This window comes from Ammodytes marinus (genome assembly GCF_949987685.1).
Source record: "Ammodytes marinus genome assembly, chromosome: 8".
NCBI lineage: Eukaryota > Metazoa > Chordata > Actinopteri > Uranoscopiformes > Ammodytidae > Ammodytes > Ammodytes marinus.
The window spans coordinates 4,377,900-4,395,399 of NC_137212.1; the positions used below are offsets into that span (position 1 = coordinate 4,377,900).

The 17,500-nt window shown below is 38.5% G+C and overlaps 1 protein-coding gene across 1 annotated transcript in view; it reads right to left on the reverse strand.

The window, feature by feature from the left end:
• Window positions 1-9,052: 9,052 nt before the first annotated feature.
• nr2f6b (nuclear receptor subfamily 2, group F, member 6b) overlaps window positions 9,053-17,500 on the reverse strand; it is a gene marked incomplete at its 5' end in the record, with an annotated part of 9,435 nt that continues 987 nt past the window's right edge. The window contains 5 exons of the mRNA XM_080031960.1: window positions 9,053-9,883; window positions 10,631-10,877; window positions 11,321-11,468; window positions 11,899-12,073; window positions 15,008-15,102. Of these exons, the coding sequence (XP_079888086.1) occupies window positions 9,609-9,883; window positions 10,631-10,877; window positions 11,321-11,468; window positions 11,899-12,073; window positions 15,008-15,102 (940 nt within the window). The 3' untranslated portion in view covers window positions 9,053-9,608. The remainder of the gene's footprint in view (window positions 9,884-10,630; window positions 10,878-11,320; window positions 11,469-11,898; window positions 12,074-15,007; window positions 15,103-17,500) is intronic.

The following is a 17,500-nucleotide window of genomic DNA, read 5'->3' on the forward strand; positions in this document are numbered from 1 at the left end:
CAGAATCATTTTAGAATACACCTTCACCCCTCTGTCGCTCTCTGCACGCGCACCGGCAGTGAGACGTGCCGGTTTCAAGGCCGGATTATCCATATAAAGAATCGGGCGAGTGCCCTGGGGCACCAGCCAAATATAGCCATTAGGGGGGCACCAAATGATCAGGACAATGATTAGACCCTAAACATTTTTTTCTAATTGTATATCGGCCATATACTGGAAGATACACAAACATGTACAAAATGAACCATTGTAAAGATTATTAATGAGAAAAATTATTATTATTTTGACTTGGGTGTAAGCAAAGTGCCCCCCTCCCCCATCATGGACCAGTCCACAATGACACGGCGGCAGCGGCGCCAAACCGCGCCAAATTTATGTAAACAAAAGCCTCGGATCAAAATGTTCCTTCAGTCGGAAGTTTTTTTTTGCCAGCAAGAAATGGAGGAATAAGTTATAAAAGGTAAGGCTTATCGGCCATTATTTCTATCTGCTAATGTGTAGCTGTGGTGAGTTTATAAGCCGATGTGACGCCACAAGGTATGGACAGGTGCAAAGAGAGAGACACTAGGCTCATTAGAGCCCAGTTGCGGCTCGACAGTAGCCGAGTGCAGACAGGGGAGTGAGCAAAAAGCCTGACAGCTCCGAGTTGGCTCGACTTGCATGTGCCGTCGGAAGTAGCGTCTTTATTGCGGATGCAGTTAGTTTTCTAGTATTATTTTGAAGGCCTATTAGAAACATATTCGTAGAAGAGCTACACATAGCCTACTACAATCGATTAGAAGCAGAATATGAAACCAGGAGTAACAATTCAAAAGCGAGGGACATTTTCTAAACAAGAAACGAGATATATCCCCATTCCCCACACATCTTTCTTGTTATTTCACGAGATAAGTCTACTTTTAAGTGATAAAACAATACTTTTCGATCCAAATAAAGGAGGTTTAGTATTTCTCCCTTTGCATAACAAATATGATAGGCCTAAAGAAAGTTAAAGTAGGTTAAATTTCAATACAGAGTAATTTCAGTAATAAGAATGTAACGTTGATGAAGTGTAGGCTATACAAGGCCTAATAAAAGATCCCTTTTTTTAGAGATGAACATGATGAACTTTATTATGCTGATGTCTAACATTTAACATAGCCTACTACAATTCCCAGAGACCATTTAGATCAACGTCAATTAGGCTATGATGGTATGGTATAAAGATATCACTTCACTACAAAGTAATGTGACTCTAGGTTGTCTTCACTTTTAAATAAATCTATGCAGGAGAGTTAAACCTGCATGCTAATTATTTTCTTTGTATGCCCTAAGGTCATTTATTATGGAAATATTTATATTCATCATGACGTGTTGCATGGTGATGGGTGTTGCATTCTGATTTGAGCATCAGTTCAAGGCTAGTATGAGACTCCTGTCAGTGTCAAGATTTTTGGTTGGATCTAAATGTTTCTGTAGTAGTCTATGTGTGGTGAGTCTGTACTTGTCTTTAGCTACACTTTCCTGTAAATCTGTGGCCTTAATGCCATAGTACATTTTAAAATGTTGTGTAAAGTTGAAGGACAGGGGCATTTCATGTGAAGTCACCCTGGGGCACCCAAAGGGGTTAATCCGGGCCTGGCCGGTTTGTAGTGTTCTCTCTTCTGATTGGATATCAGGTGTCGGATACTCAAAACGTTTATTTGATTACATGCAGAGTGGGTCACTGAGAGACCTGTGTTATGAAACACGCACACTATATAAGTGATCACTGTATGAATATAGAGCGATTTAACAAATATATCGCTCACTTCACCTTTAAAGGTGGAGCCTGTGATTCTAGAGAACACTTGCTTCAAAATCAGTGAATATCTCTCCTCACGATCCGCTACCTGTCGAAAATATATAAATTAATTATTTGAGGACGAGGCAGACATCTAAACTCGACATGCTTAAGGAAAGTTTTATTATGGTGGTGAAAACATGTTACAGTATCAAAGACAGAAAGCTCAGTATTCAGTTTTCATACAAAATATTTGATTTAAAGTATGGCACATTACGTTACATTTAACTAACAGGATAAGCATGCACACAGGCATAGTGTAGAAAGTGGACCGTATAAAGAGCTAGATATTGTTCTCAGTAGACCAAAGCAGAGCTAAAAGAAGAATATTTGACCTGCATTCATCATGTGACACAAACGTCAATAGAAACAATGCATGCAAAATTTGGTCTATGTGTAGCACACTATCGAATACATTTTTTCTTTTTTTTTAGCTGTTTAAGCTTAAGTTTGCCCTGCACTTTGTTCTAACAGGCAATAGGCAAAATGAGTCCGAGCAAAAGAAGAACAACATTCAGTTTGACAGTCCAGGCTGAATTACAGAAGCTGCTTTCACAACATGTTACATTGGCTATTACGTTCACAGCCGCGTTAACAGCTTCACAGATGTTCCTTGAGGCACAGCCAACAAATCTTACACCTTGTCCCACTGTGGAAGACACAATAATGTTAAACTAGACTGCAGTCTTAAGGGATGTCAGAAACAGGAGATTACGATGAATAGTTGTAGTGATCAATATGCAGCATGAGGACTCACCTCTCGCAGTGAAGCAGCGGTCCTGGATTCCCGCACATTGAACTGTCTTGTTAGAGACAGTACAATTACTGTCTTCACAGGCGAAACACTGAAGGCCGTTTTCTTTTTGAACATCAGGGACTGAAACACAACAGGAGACATGTCTGAAACATAGGATTCAAAGTGACGGCAAAACATTTTTCATTTCTCATTGAGAAATGAAAAATATTGAAATGAGTTGAGACATGAATCTCAATTCCTTTCTTACACATTAAAACAAACTCTTTTTGTTTACTTACAAGGCAGACTTTGATTGTTGCACAGATCTGTGTTGCAGCAGTTAGAGGTTTCAATGCTGTTAATAAAGCCAAAGTTGTATGAAGTTGTCTGATTCAAGCAGCCTGGCGGCGAACAACCCCTGATCCTAGCGGTTACTTCGCTGCCTGAAAATCAATGTGTGATTATAAATGTTAATAAATAAAAATAAAAATATCAAAAACTGATATTGAGAAATCTCAGAAAAAAGACACAACATAATGGGCCGGTTTCACAGACATGGATTAAGCCTAGTTCTGGACTAAATTGTACTTTCAATGGACATTCTCCATTCAAAATTCCATTTAGTCCAGGACTAGGCTTAATCCATGTCTGTGAAACCGGCCCAAAATGTTTACACTTACTACTTATGGCAACTGTTATACAGGATGCATTGGGCTCACAGGTTGTTGTTGTATTGAGGCTGTCGTAACACTCAAGAGCTCCAACTTCACCAAGAAAAAAACATTTATCCATCAAATATTGATGACAAGCTGAACAATGACATAATTTGAATTTAATCCAATATACACTCACCGGCCACTTTATTAGGTGCAGCGGTTAATTTTCTTGTTAACACATATAACTAATCAGCCAGTCACATGGCAGAAACTAAATGCATTTAGGCATGTAGACCTGGACGGGACAACTTATTGAGGTTGAAACCGAGCAACAAAATGGGGAAGAAAGGGGTTTTAAGTGACTTTGAACATGGCAATGTTGAGGGTGCCAGGAGGGCTGGTATGAGTATTTCAGAAACTGCTGATCTACTGGGATTTTCACTCTAAAGTTACCATCTCTAGGGTTTACAGAGAATGGTCCGAAAAAGAAAAAATATCCAGTGAGCGGCATTTGTGTGGACGTAAAATGCCTTGTTGAAATCAGAGGTCAGTGGAGGATGGGCATACTGGTTTGAGATGGTAGAAAGGCAACAGTAACTCAAATAACCACTTGTTACAACCAGGGTATGCAGAATACCATCTCTGAACGCAAAACACGACCAATCTTGAAGCAGATGGGCTACAGCAACAGAAGACCCCACCGGGTGCCACTCCTGTCTGCTAAAAACAGGAAAATGAGGCTACAATTCTCACAGGATCACCAATATTGGACAATAGAAGATTGAAAAATCATGCCTGGTCTGATGAGTCTCGATTTCAGTAGCGACTTTCAGATGGCAGGTTCAGAATTTGGCGAAAACAACATGAAAGTATGGATCCATCCTGCCGTGCACCATCAACCATGCCATGTTCAAAGTCACCTAAACCCCCTTTCTTCCCCATTCTGATGCTCGGTTTGACTTCAGTACATTGTCTTGACCACGTCTAAATGCCTAAATGCATTAAGTTGCTGCCATGTGATGGTGGCTGATTAGCTTTTTGTTTTTATAAGCCATTGAACAGGTGTACCTAATAAAGTGGCCGATGAGAGTATATACAGTTTAATCAAAAGGACACACCACCTCAACATCTCACAGACCTTTCAATTCAATTCAGTTCAATTTATTTAAGAAGGGGACAGTGCAAATTAATAAAACATGGATTAAAAATGCCAGCATTAGTAGCCAAAATGCTATTTTTCAGCTGTAGTCCCCCTGACATCAATGTTAAAAGAAAATACAATTAAACAAGATAAAAAACAAACATGTTTAAAAACAACATAAAACAGGACGGAACCTTTTAATGTGCCCTGAACAGGATTTGGTTTGACTTATAGAGTGAGTAGAGTTACCTGTGCTGGAGAGCATCCAGATGAGAGTGAGAGACAGAATCAGCTTCATCATGATGAGTCAATGAATGCAGATTACAGCTTTTACCGTGGGACAGAGCCTTATATAGAGACCTGGGTTTACAAAGAGGAAGATACTGTAAACACATGAACCAAAAAAAAACTCTATATAGGATGACTTTCATATCACTTCAATCATCTCAGTTGGTGCTATTGCTTAACAAATATAAGAGTGAGGCATATTACTCATTATATTTTCTTTATTTTGTGCATGTAAAGCACTCTGAGCTGCATTTTATGCATGAAGGGTGCTATACAAATAAAGATTATTATTATTATTATTATTATTATTATTATTATTATTATTATTATTATTATTATTATTATTATTATTATTATTATTACTTCATTAATTTTGTGTTACTACTGTATGTAGGGGAGAGTGGCCTAAGTTGTGCCACTTTTTACTCAAAGTGATTTTAAAGTGAGGCCTTGACAGTAAAGTCTCCAACTCAAATATGTACATATATTTCAGGATGTTGTGCATCCCTGGCAATACAAACTTTGGATCTGGAATAAACTGTTTAAGAAATATAGCTTTCGGAAAAAAAGTTGTCTTGTGGCACAACTTGCCCCCGGTGTGGTGTAAGTTGTGCCACAAGAGAGAATACCATGGGGTAAATTGTGCCATTGATATATATCTCATAAACTGTAATGCAAGACAAATCCATTAGACAATCACTTATTTAAGGTTTATTTAAAGTAAATAAAGTAAATATTTTACAAAGATTGAAGGTCAATTTTCTTTAGCAGATCTAGGTGGTTTTACCTGCAAAGCTCACAATGACAAAGTCACCATAATCATCTTTCTGGCCATAATGAGAAACCAAGCTATCAGAGGTCCTAATCATTTTGAAGCCTGTGATCAGACATTGGTTCATCTAATTTGGCTGCCGTTTCAGATTAGCCTGTAAATTGCAATCAGGCCACAAGATGGCAGTATCACGCTTCCTTGGATTAGTTTGCCTCCTGAACACCATGAATGAAACATTTATAAATTCTCTAAATTCTATGTGTGTTTGTATTATGTTGTGGGGACATTTTCGTGTTTAAACAGTGACACTGCGGGGAAGTACCTTCCTTTTGGGGACAAAATGGAAGTCCCCATAATGTAAATAATTACATTTAAGGGTGAACACTTGCTTTAAAGTAGGGGTAGACTTAGCTTTAGGTTAGGGTCAGGGTAATGGTTAGGCAAGCAGTGGCTATAGCTGTTGGGAAGTTGGTAACACTTCTTTTACCTCCCTGTCTTTTCTACACTATTTTTTTTGGGGGGGGGGGTCTTTTTGGTGTGAGAGTAGCAAGTGCTGAAAAAATAAGCATGTATGACGTTCATTGGGTTTATTGCCACAGGAGACAAATTAACACACACAACTTGGTTTGAAGCAAAAATTATGTTCAATGGGTTCATTGCCAATATGCAAATGATGAAAATGATGATGGGGATTATGATGATGAATATCATGATGACAGTGTTTCAATGTGGGTAAAAGAAAGAAAGAAAAAAGTAATACTTCCTCTGCACACATCAAAGCAGCTCTGTACTCTATGATCTGTCATATAAAGGTTATAATACCCAAATAATATATTTAACTAAATGTGTGTGTGTGTGTGTGTGTGTGTGTGTGTGTGTGTGTGTGTGTGTGTGTGTGTGTGCAGTGTCTCAATGTCTCAAATACTCAACTCATCCACAGAATGAATGTGCTTTATTTTTTACTAGAAATGCAAAAAAAATAACAATTCAGCCATAATAACTTCTTCTGCTTCCTTAAGTTTGGCATAGTCATCAGAGAACACACACTTATTTTACAAAGCAAAGCTAAACACACACACACAGACACACACACACAGACACACACACACACACACACACACGCACACATACAGAAACAAAAATCACTTTATATTTCAACAAACAACATAAAGTGATCCAAGGTGATGGTTGTTTTAACAGCATAGGGATTGCATTATTATTTTTATGATATAACATCAAATTCATACAAACATTTCGTACCAAAAAAGTTTTTCGGACATTTTTTTCTCTTTCAGTCAGTTAAATTTGGCAAGAAAAACTTCTGTCACATTTGGATTGCAGTTATTGGCAATAACACTCAAGGATGTGACGACTTAGTTAGAACCCTTTATCTGACTTAGTAGAACCCTTTATCTGAGTATCCAACAGACAACATGACCTTTACAACACTATTGACACGTGGAGTACCTTGCATAATAAGCACAAGAATTATCTGAAAGTGATCCCTGTCCATTTGGGCCTTGATGATATGGAAAAAAAAACTACATTTATAATAGCAACACTGTATAAAGGAAAATACACATTTTCAACGCAACTTTCTTCACTAGATTTTTGACTAAACCTAAAAAGAACTGCCTACATTTGAGCCAATTAATCATCTTTTGTTCGGGATAACTTATCATTCATATTTAATGCAACTTCCAATTTTGAGTTCTACATACAAAGAATTCACAAAAGTACATTTTTTGCCAAATTATTATATTTTGCTGAGTATTTTTTTTTTTCAGAAAGTTTACACACTGTTTAATGTTTAAATCAACATTTTGTCCGACTTGGTTTTGTTTATTAATGGTATGACGGAGAATAAGATTGCAATCAGTATGTATAACACAAAAAGTATAAATTTTTATAAATAGGAAAGATACATTTTCATTATGTTTAAATGATAAGTTATCTCAATGAAAAGATAAAAAGCTGGCTCAAATGTAGGACTGTTCTCCCTCAAAACTTTATGTAGACAGTTGCGTTGAAATTTAGAATTTTCCTACATTTTTCATTTGTACAGTGACAAAAAAACTGTGTCCCGTTTGCAGAAATGTCTTAACGTCACACATCAACATTTAAAAATATTTTCAAATATATTTTTTGGCCAAAGTACAGGGAAGTGGACCGACAATATGAACTATGTGTCTGGTTTATCGACACCTTGATCCCTTTTGTATTTAAAGCTTTAGCACATGGATATTAATAATATACAATCTTTGTCTTGGATGTATAAAAGATGAGGTAATAACGTTTGAGAGGGACGTGACTGTCTGAGGAGCCAGGGAGCGTTTGACACATTTAATATGGCAAGAACATCATTGTATCATGTACTATATAAAAGGAATAGCTCAACAATTTGGGATACATTCACTTCACAGAGAGAATAGTAAAATGTGGAGGTAAAACTGGAAACTGGTTAGCTTAGCAGTTATGGACATAGCCTTGAACTTTGACAAATGAATTTTAAGTGATTTGTTGAATCTGTGCAAAAAACGATTATGTTTAAACCCCAAATTTCATTAAACATTTTTTTTTTCTTTGGTGGGGATTATTTGGGTGGAAGCATTTGAAACCAGTGAAAACTCCAGGAAGTTACTGGGTCCCAAGCCAAGAAATAATCACATAAACCTCATAAAAAATATGATGTTTATACAACTTTTTTTTAGCCTCTGGACACCACCAGGCTATAGCTTTGTTCCCTTGTTTCCAGTCTGTATGCTAAGCTAAGGAGGTTAGCTGATGGCTGTAGCTTCATATTTACCATAAAGACATGAGTGGAATCGTTTTGAGCTAAATCTGCAGGAAAGTACAACAGAGTTTTAAGGCCACTTTGAGGGAAGAAAGTTATTACACTTTGACTATGAAATACTGTGCCAATACGTTGACTAAATGGAATTTCGAATGGAGGTTGTCCATTGAAAGTTCAATTTAGTCCGGGACTAGGCTTAATCCATGTCTGCGAAACTGGCCCACTAAGTCTTATTTTTAGGCTGTATTATTTTATGTTATATCTATAATCTCGTAATATTACAACTGTTTCCTTTTAAAGTTACCAATTATTTCTAGCAATTTGATTGAAAATCATATATTTATTCTATAAAAATTATAACTTTTTGGACGTAATTAATTTTTTTCCCTCAACGTGGCCCTAATACTACAATCGTAGAAAGCAAATCTCGAAATTTTCCTTATAACATACCAACCATATCTTGTATATACCGCTAACTTTATATAGCACATTATACAATAACATGCATTTGCCTTTCTTTGTTTAGATGCTGTACAAGGTGATTCTTTGCAGTCTTCACACACACATTTGGAAACAAAAGTTTGACACCCACATATCAAACATGACAAAACTTCGGTACGGTGGCCCAGATGTGACAATTTTAAAGCTTTGACGCGGTTGACACAGTTGGACAGCTGATATGGCTTCATTCTAACCAATCACACACACACGCGCACACACGCACGCACTTACACACACACACACACACACACACACACACACACACACACACACACACACACACACACACACACACACACACACACAAGAGCCTGGGTTCAAACTGAGTCACATTAAGGGGTGATATGGGAGGAGGTAGTACAGGCACAATGGCCTCATGTTAGAGTCTTTTAAAGATTTTTTTTTAAAGCCCCGGTTCTTGTTATTTCTCAGTCCAGAATGAGACTGAAACAGATCAGATGGAGGTCAGAGCAAATATATCAAGTGCTAAAGACAATCACACATTATGGTTTATTTTAGAATCAGCTTTGGCGTGACTTCAACAACCCCTCATCGGTGACACTGAGTGTTACAGTCCGGTTTGGTATGGGCAGAGTTAACCCTACATCTAACTTGTGTTTCCACTCGAAAGGGTGACACAAATAGGGTACGGCACAGTTAGCTTATTTTGGTACCCTTCCCCTCTTTTCACAGTGGAAATTCAAATATATGATTATGTGCTGGACTATACCAAACCTACCGATACCTGCTCAGTGAATAGTCTGTATTCCTTTAAATGCATTGTGTGCGTTACCGTTTATGTGATTTTTTTATGAATTTCCTTCCAATCTGATCTCAAGTCAGTGTCACTCTGGCGTTAGTTAATCAGGGCTTTTAAAATGTTTAGGTTATTTTTCTCTCACTGTCCTGGGACATAGGGCCAGCTTATGGAGCTCCCTGAAAGCTGCATATCTCGTATGAGCGTTTCGATGGGCGTCTTCCCGACCAGACGCATGAAGAAGAGCTGTGAGATGAGGTTGGCGGGCACGGCGCGGAGGGCGGGCAGACGAAGCAGCAAGCGGCCGAAGCGCTGAGGCTGGCCCGGGTACGTTAACCTCTCGTACTCCGTCAGAGCCACCTGGGCTTTCTCCTGCAGGGACTCCACGTGGGCCGGGTCTGTGAGCCCACACGCATCTGGGAAGGGAAAGGGAAATATTATTGGGTTGTTAATTTTGGGCTGTTGGAGCCATAATGGAAATATGGAAATAATAATATTTGATAGAGCTATGATGGTTAAATTGAGTTTGTATTCTGTCTGGCTCCCCCTATAGGCCAGTTCTATTATTGCATTCATTCATCTAATAATAATAGGGGTCTGTGAGCCCACACACATCTGGGAAGGAAAAGGAAATATTGGGTTGTTAAAAGATTGGGCTGTTCTTATTCTTAGTATTTTAATATGTGTTAATTAATGGTGCTCCGAGGAACTTTCAGCTTTTGTTAATTCTAGCACCCCCTTTATATATTGGGTTTTAGCAATTGTGGGTTTTGCGAGGAAAGCAAAAGGAATATTGGGTTGTTAATAGTCATAGTATTTTTGTATTATTTAAAGTTGTCTGTTTAGTTTATCTTATTGGATTTTGCACTTTTTTATGGTAAAAAATGGGTGTAGGATTGATAAGACCACGATTCTTCTTATCTTTTTTTTTAAACAGCTCTAGTGCGTGTTATGGTTGGAATTAGCTTTTTTTTTTAAATGATTATTATTATTTTTTTAAATATTGTTTCTAAACAAAGATTTCATAAACAATATATTAAAATGATATATATAATATATAATAAAAAAATATGTTTTAAAATTATCATTCATTTTATAAATCCTTCAAAAATAAAAATATAATTAATCATTCATTCATTCATAAAAAAGTCTCCCAAACTCACCGGGGGAGAACAGTGCGATGGCCTTGAGGCAGCTGTACTCTGCGGAGTCCACCTGCAGCCTGTTGAGCTTGTCCACCTGGTCCTGGAAGACCCTGACCTGGTCCATGAAGGAGACCACGCGCTCTGCCGACATGGGGGACGAGTGGAAGCCGGCGGCGGCCAGCAGCGGAGCCATGTGCAGGGGTAGAGCCGACTGGGCCGCGTTTAGGATGAACAGCTCGCTCCAACTCAGACGCAACAACGCCACCTGATGGAGGGGGGGGGGGGGTTTAACCCAAAGAACAGGGGTCAAACATACTGTATTTATTTCTTTAAAGATTATTTAACCTGTAGAGGGAGGGGCGGGTAGGAGGTAAGAGCGGAGACTGAGAGCCAGGCCTTCTCGTCAAACATCAGTGTGAGACCTCACAAATGCGCTTCTTGAAGAATGGTCAAAAAATCCCATAAACACACTCCTAAACCTTGTGGAAAGCCTTCCCAGAGTACATTTACCATCATCTTGTTGTGTGTGTGTGTGTGTGTGTGTGTGTGTGTACGTGTGTGTGTGTGTGTTTGTGTGTGTGTGTGTGTGTGTGTGTGTGTGTGTGTCTCTGTCTATGTGTGTGTGTATCTCTGCCTGTCTATGTGTGTGTGTCTGTCTGTCTGTCTGTCTGTCTGTCTGTCTGTCTGTCTGTGTGTGTGTGTACTGACCTGCTCTGAGACAGGCAGCTCTGGGAAGTAGGGGATGTTCCTGGCCCACTCTATGGTGCTGAAGAGGAGCCGCGCTGCCAGCTCACAGATGCTGTCGATGCCCATCACAGAAGCTCCGCCCTGGCTCTGGCTGTAGGGAGTCCCATACCTTTCAATCCAAAAATAAATATAGTTTGAAAACATGATCAATCTTATAGCTTTGTTTTTTACTATTTCTTAAATGCAATTTCTAATTTCTAATCTTGATGTAGGTCCCTCACACATCAATATTTTTTCTCATCAATCAAAAATAGCATTCTTGCACTGATGGTCTCATTTGCTGTTACATGTAATTTATGATCATCAGAGGGAAAATGGGACAGTTTCAGAAATATTAAAAAAGTTCCGTGCAGTTACTTTAATGTTGTTACGCTGATTGTCTATGCACTTTTGATTGTTATGTTTCAAAATGACAATAAAATAATAATAAATATATGTGTGTATGTGTGTGTGTGTGTGTGTGTGTGTGTGTGTGTGTGTGTGTGTGTGTGTGTGTGTGTGTGTGTTTGGTTTGAATAAAAAAAAAGGTTGCTCCATACCGGCTGTTGTTAGGGTATGGCTCGGCCCGAAGTAGCTGAGAAATGAGCTCCGAAACGGGCTGTCCGTTGAAGTAGTCGGCCCCTATGTGGCCCGGCACGGTTACCCCTACGCCCCCCGCTAACGGGTTGGGACTGATGCCGGCGTGGGAGGGGGGGATGCGGCCACGCTGGACTGCTATAGGGAGAGAGAGGGGGAGACAGAGAGAGACTGAGAATAAGATTAAGTGGATCGAAAATGTTGATGTAATGTTTCATATGGCAGAACTTTTTTTTTCAAGCACTGGTCAGTTTTGAGAATTTTGTCTATTTTGCTTCCATAACATGTCTTCTTTCACATAATATAAGTAAAAGGTCCAACATGTATGCTATAGGGGGAGAGGGGAGAGACAGAGAGAGAGAGAGAGAGAGAGAGAGAGAGAGAGAGAGAGAGACTGAGAATAAGATGAAGTGGAAGGAAAATGTTGATGCAATGTTTCAAATGGCAAACTTTTTTTTTTTCAAGCACTGGTCAGTTTTGAGAATTTTGTCTATTTTGCTTCCATAACATGTCTTCTTTCACATAGTACTTATAAATAAAAGGTCCGAAATGTACATTGAGACACACAAACTGCAAAAAAACATTAAGTAATCGTCGACTGTTACAGGTAAGAACACAGCAGGAATGTGACACAGAACAGGTGAAAAGGATAAACAGATTATTATGGTCTGGATCAAACACTGGACCAGAAAATTAAAAAAATCAATCAAAAAAATCAATAAATACAAGCGTCAGGTTGTATTGTTGATGCAATGTTTCATATGGCAAAAAAAAAAAATTTTTCAAGCACTGGTCAGTTTTTGAGAATTTTGTCTATTTTACTAAAAAATATTGTTTTAATGTAAGTAATAAACTGGCAAAGTTTAAACTTGTTCAACTGCTGTGTGTGTGTGTGTGTGTGTGTGTGTGTGTGTGTGTGTGTGTGTGTGTGTGTGTGTGCTTCCATGACTCGGTTCAAGGTGAAAAAGACATTTTATTTCCAGGTAATGTGGAAACAGTCGGACCTGCGTCATGGTTGCGTAGGCCATGGTTCATTAATAACTGTAAGGCCCAATATAACCTCAGGCATACTCTAACATTACGTATGGGACAGCTAGTCGTATCCACTAACACAGGCTGAAATACAATACGGTCAAGTTATACATGCACAGGGGGCTAGAATATGGTTACAAATGAGTTTTTAAAATAGTTTTTGTTGTGGTAAATAAAGGTAAGAAATTAAATATGAGAGGAAAGGGAATAATCTTGGAAACCTAATTAACTTAACCTTGTCTCTTGGCAAAAATCATCAAAAAACTCAACTTCTAAAGCAGTTACATCAACTAAACTTTCCATACTCATTCTTAGCCCTATTCTGAAGATTATTGCAGATGGATTTGTTCATATGTTGTTAATTGTCTGATTTATGATACATTTTGTTCTTTATAAAAAATGCTGTTGAAAAATGTATTTGTAAAATTAAAATATCAAAGATCAGGAATTAAACTTAAAATCACTATTATTAATTGGATAATGTGTATAGGCCGATATAGTTTTAAGTCAAAACAGATATTCCAGTGGAGTGCTTTCATATGGCAGAAGAGTGAACAAGTCTAATTTTTTGTTGCTATTTATCTACTCTGCAAATCAAACATGTTCGCCTCCATAAGTAAAGGTCGTCAAAATGTTTTATTATCAGCATGCATATAATCAGTCATTAAATGTAAATATATCTATAGTTTAAGTCTTAAAAAAAGACTTTTCACTTGTGTTTTGACAGGGCACAAGCATAAACTATCTAGAGAACTATTCTACTATGCAAATAAAACATGGTTGCCTACATAAGTCGCCCCCCATCACCCCCCCCTCCTCCCCTCTCGTCCCTGAAGCTCAACAGCTGCATGGGTGTGAAAACACACTGCGGTTTACACTGTAAATATTGTGCTTCGGTCACTGGCAAATGTCACTGGCTGTTTTTTCTGCAGAAGTCAGGGCTTTTTCTCTGCAACTTACCCAAATCTAATGTTTATGTATTTGTGCTTGTGCCTGTGTGTGTGTGTGTTTCACGGTGCGTGTGTGCGTGTGTGTGTGTGTGTGTGTGTGTGTGTGTGTTTATGTGTATGTGTGTTTCACGGTGTGTGTGTGTGTGTGTGTGTGTGTGTGTGAATCACATGTATGTTGGTGTGTAAAGGAGAGCATACGATTAATTTAATCATGCATTTACTGAAAGTCGGCCCTCTGTAAATCGGTACAATTTGCTTGTACCCGAGCAAATGCATTAACAAAATAAAAATATCACTCTTTGCACTGATGGTCTCGTTTGCTGTTACATGTAGTTTATGATCATCAGAGGAAAAATGAGACTGTTTCAGAGATATTTAAGAGTTCCTTGTATGAGGTTTAAATCATGTGTTACCTGATAGTTACCTGTAGTCGCTAACTGTATAAAAGCAGTGTGAAGTGGATTTATCTGAGATTTTTTTATGTTGAAAATGTCTACCTGTTGTCTCTGGAAAAATTACTTAGGAGAGCGAAACAAAACAGCAAAGTTGTGGGCTGTAAAACCGAAATATTCGAATGAGAAATGCTAAAATGGTTCAGATAACTGATACACAATACTATGTCATGTGATTATTTTCTGAAACACTTTTCACATGTAGCACTTTATAGTCGAGGAACTTCTACCACTGTGAAATGTACAAGTATGTTCTGCGTTATAATCTTTTTTTTTTAACCTTTATTTATACAGGTAAATCCCATTGAGACCGGAGACTCTTTTTCAAGGGAGACCTTTTCCTATTCCCACCTTACCATTCACACACACATTCATACACCGATAGCAGCAGGCTAACTATCGACATTCACACGAGGCAAGGTGGGTGAAATGTCTTGCCCAAGGACACAACAACCATGACACAAGTGGCAGGGCGGGGAATCGAACCGCCAACCCCTCCGATCATTGGCCGACCTGCTCTACCACCTGAGCCACAGTCGCCCCTTGTATTCTCCCTCACGTGTCCGTCTCTAATCTTATAAACAAACACCTTTAACTGGCTGTGTGCACACGGATGACAGAGCTCTGACTGTTGGTACCTTCTTTGCGCATTCCAACCCGGAAGCATTTCTTCAGGCGACAGTATTGACACTGGTTGCGATGGTGCTGGTCGATTTGGCATTCTCGGTTCGATCTGAAAAATGAAAGATTAAAAAAACGTTAGGACTCATATCTTCATTTTGCATCCATTTATCTAGGTATTTATCAATCTGTCGGTCTGTCAGTTCTATCTATTTGTTAGGTTATTTCTTTACAAACATATAGGTATTTTTCTTCTTTAGAAAAACAAAACAGAAAACTGATATCAAAGGTGCTCCGAGGAACTTTCAGTTTGCGTTAATTCTTTCACATCCTTTGGAGCGGTAGTGTTTTTACTATGCCAGCTATAGTTCCATGGTGAGCCAACCCATGACAAAGACATAGTGAAAACTATATAAAAATAGCATTCTTTGCACTGATGGTCTCGTTTGCTATTACATTTAATTTATGATCATCAGAGAAAAAAACGAGACTGTTTCAGAAATATTTAAAAGTTCCTCGTAGCACCTTTAAGATCCCAATACAATTGTAATTAAGTGAAACAAAAAAATCTAAATAGGGTACTTAGACGTATGTCACCTTAGTCTAACACACTGTGAAAAAAAAAGTAAAAAAAAAAAAAAGTGTTACATTTTGTGATAGTAAGTTGCCATAAAATACTTGGAAAATCTTTGCAAGCGTCCAGTAAGGAAGTAAACTGTTTACATCAACCCCCATTCTCTCCCCCATTGACCCCTGTGTGGAGTGAACTGTGGCTGAACAGCTATCAAGGCCGTGACCTCTGTAAATCATTGGCTCTACTCGCCCTTGTTGCAGTGGCACTTCTAGACACATTTTCCTTGGGGGGAGGCATGTAGTAGTTGCTTTATGAGAGGGACACATTCAACCTTTTTAGTTCAGTTTTAATAGCACCCTAATAGTTTTTGTAAATGCACAAAAAACACACATGTACAATTATTGCCTTTTTGCTCATTCATATTTTACTACCTTAAGCTAAAAACTATAAAAAAATATGTATTTTAAGAGAGACACTGATACAATATGTAAGTGTACATTCGAAATGCCAGGAAACATTTATTTTGAAATCGCTCTATTAGGAATTTTTTTGTTTGCAATTTTTTGTTATTTTATCATTGAAAATATTTGATTTTACTTTGGAGAAATTTACTATTTGGACTTTTTTTTTCAAACGATAAAAAATCGCTTCTTTGTACTTGATACATTTGAGTATCATAATGGCCATATTCCATATTCACAAGTGTACATTTACAGAAAAGAAACCGCTGTTTACATGGCAATTTCTTAGTCACAAAAATGATCTTAACCGATTTAATATTGAGGTATTTTTGTTGTGCATGTAAACGTAGTCATTGTAAAGGGGGCTCCTGTCCTTTGCTGCCCCCCCCCCCCCCCCCTCACCCTCTAGAACCGCCTATCTATGACTTGTTGACTTTTCCATGATTTTTACTCTTTTTTTCTAAGACTCCGATACCACAGTTATTTGTTTAACAAGAAACTGGCTATTGGCGGATTTCGACAATCGTCTTCACTATTTTACGCTTCACAAAAAGCCTGACAAACTTGACTCAAGAAAGGCTCTGCGTGCCTGTGTGTGTGTGTGTGTGTGTGTGTGTGTGTGTGTGTGTGTGTGTGTGTGTGCGTGCCTGTGTGTTAGTGCATTATTATGTGGAAGAAAATCACTATATCCAGAAGTCGAGAGCAGTCGACGAGAGAGCAGAGAATTGAGTTGCAACACAATGTTCCTGTAGTAGAGAATAATCGGAATGTTGACCTTCTCAGGCAATACATCTTCACATGACTGACCTTCAGGGCTTTCAGTTTTCTCTTCCTCTCTCTCTCTCGTTCTCTCCCTCGCTTGTTTTCTCTCTCTCGTTATCACTCTTGTTGCTTCTCTCTCTCATTCTGTGTGTGTGTGTGTCTCTCTCTCTCTCTCTCTCTCTCTCTCTGTATCTCTCTCTGTCTTTCTCTCTCTCTCCTTTTCCCTCTCTTTCTCTCTCTGTGTGTCTCTCTCTCTCGTTCTTTCTCTCTCCGTCTCTCTCTCTCCCAGTTCTTCCCAGGGCTGTTTGCAAAACGTATCCAAGGTTGAATCATACTATTTCAGAGTGAATAATGGATTAATCTGCTGCCCACAACGCAACTGAAGAAATACCACAAATTCACACACACACACACACACACACACACACACACACACACACACACACACACACACACACACACACACACACACTTAAAGGCCTACTTCACCGGTGGGAATATGAAGGTGTATTGAATTCTGAGATCCTATGTAGTATAAATGTGCAAAAAAAATTGAAATTGGTTCATCCTAGCCTGAGAAAAGGCATATAGAGTGGTCTCACTGTCTAACCCTATTTATCTTACTGTGACATCACAGTAAGAGAAATGTAGGGTTAGACAGTGAGACCATAAAACACTTTCTGCCTTTTCTCAGGCTAGGATGAACCAATTTA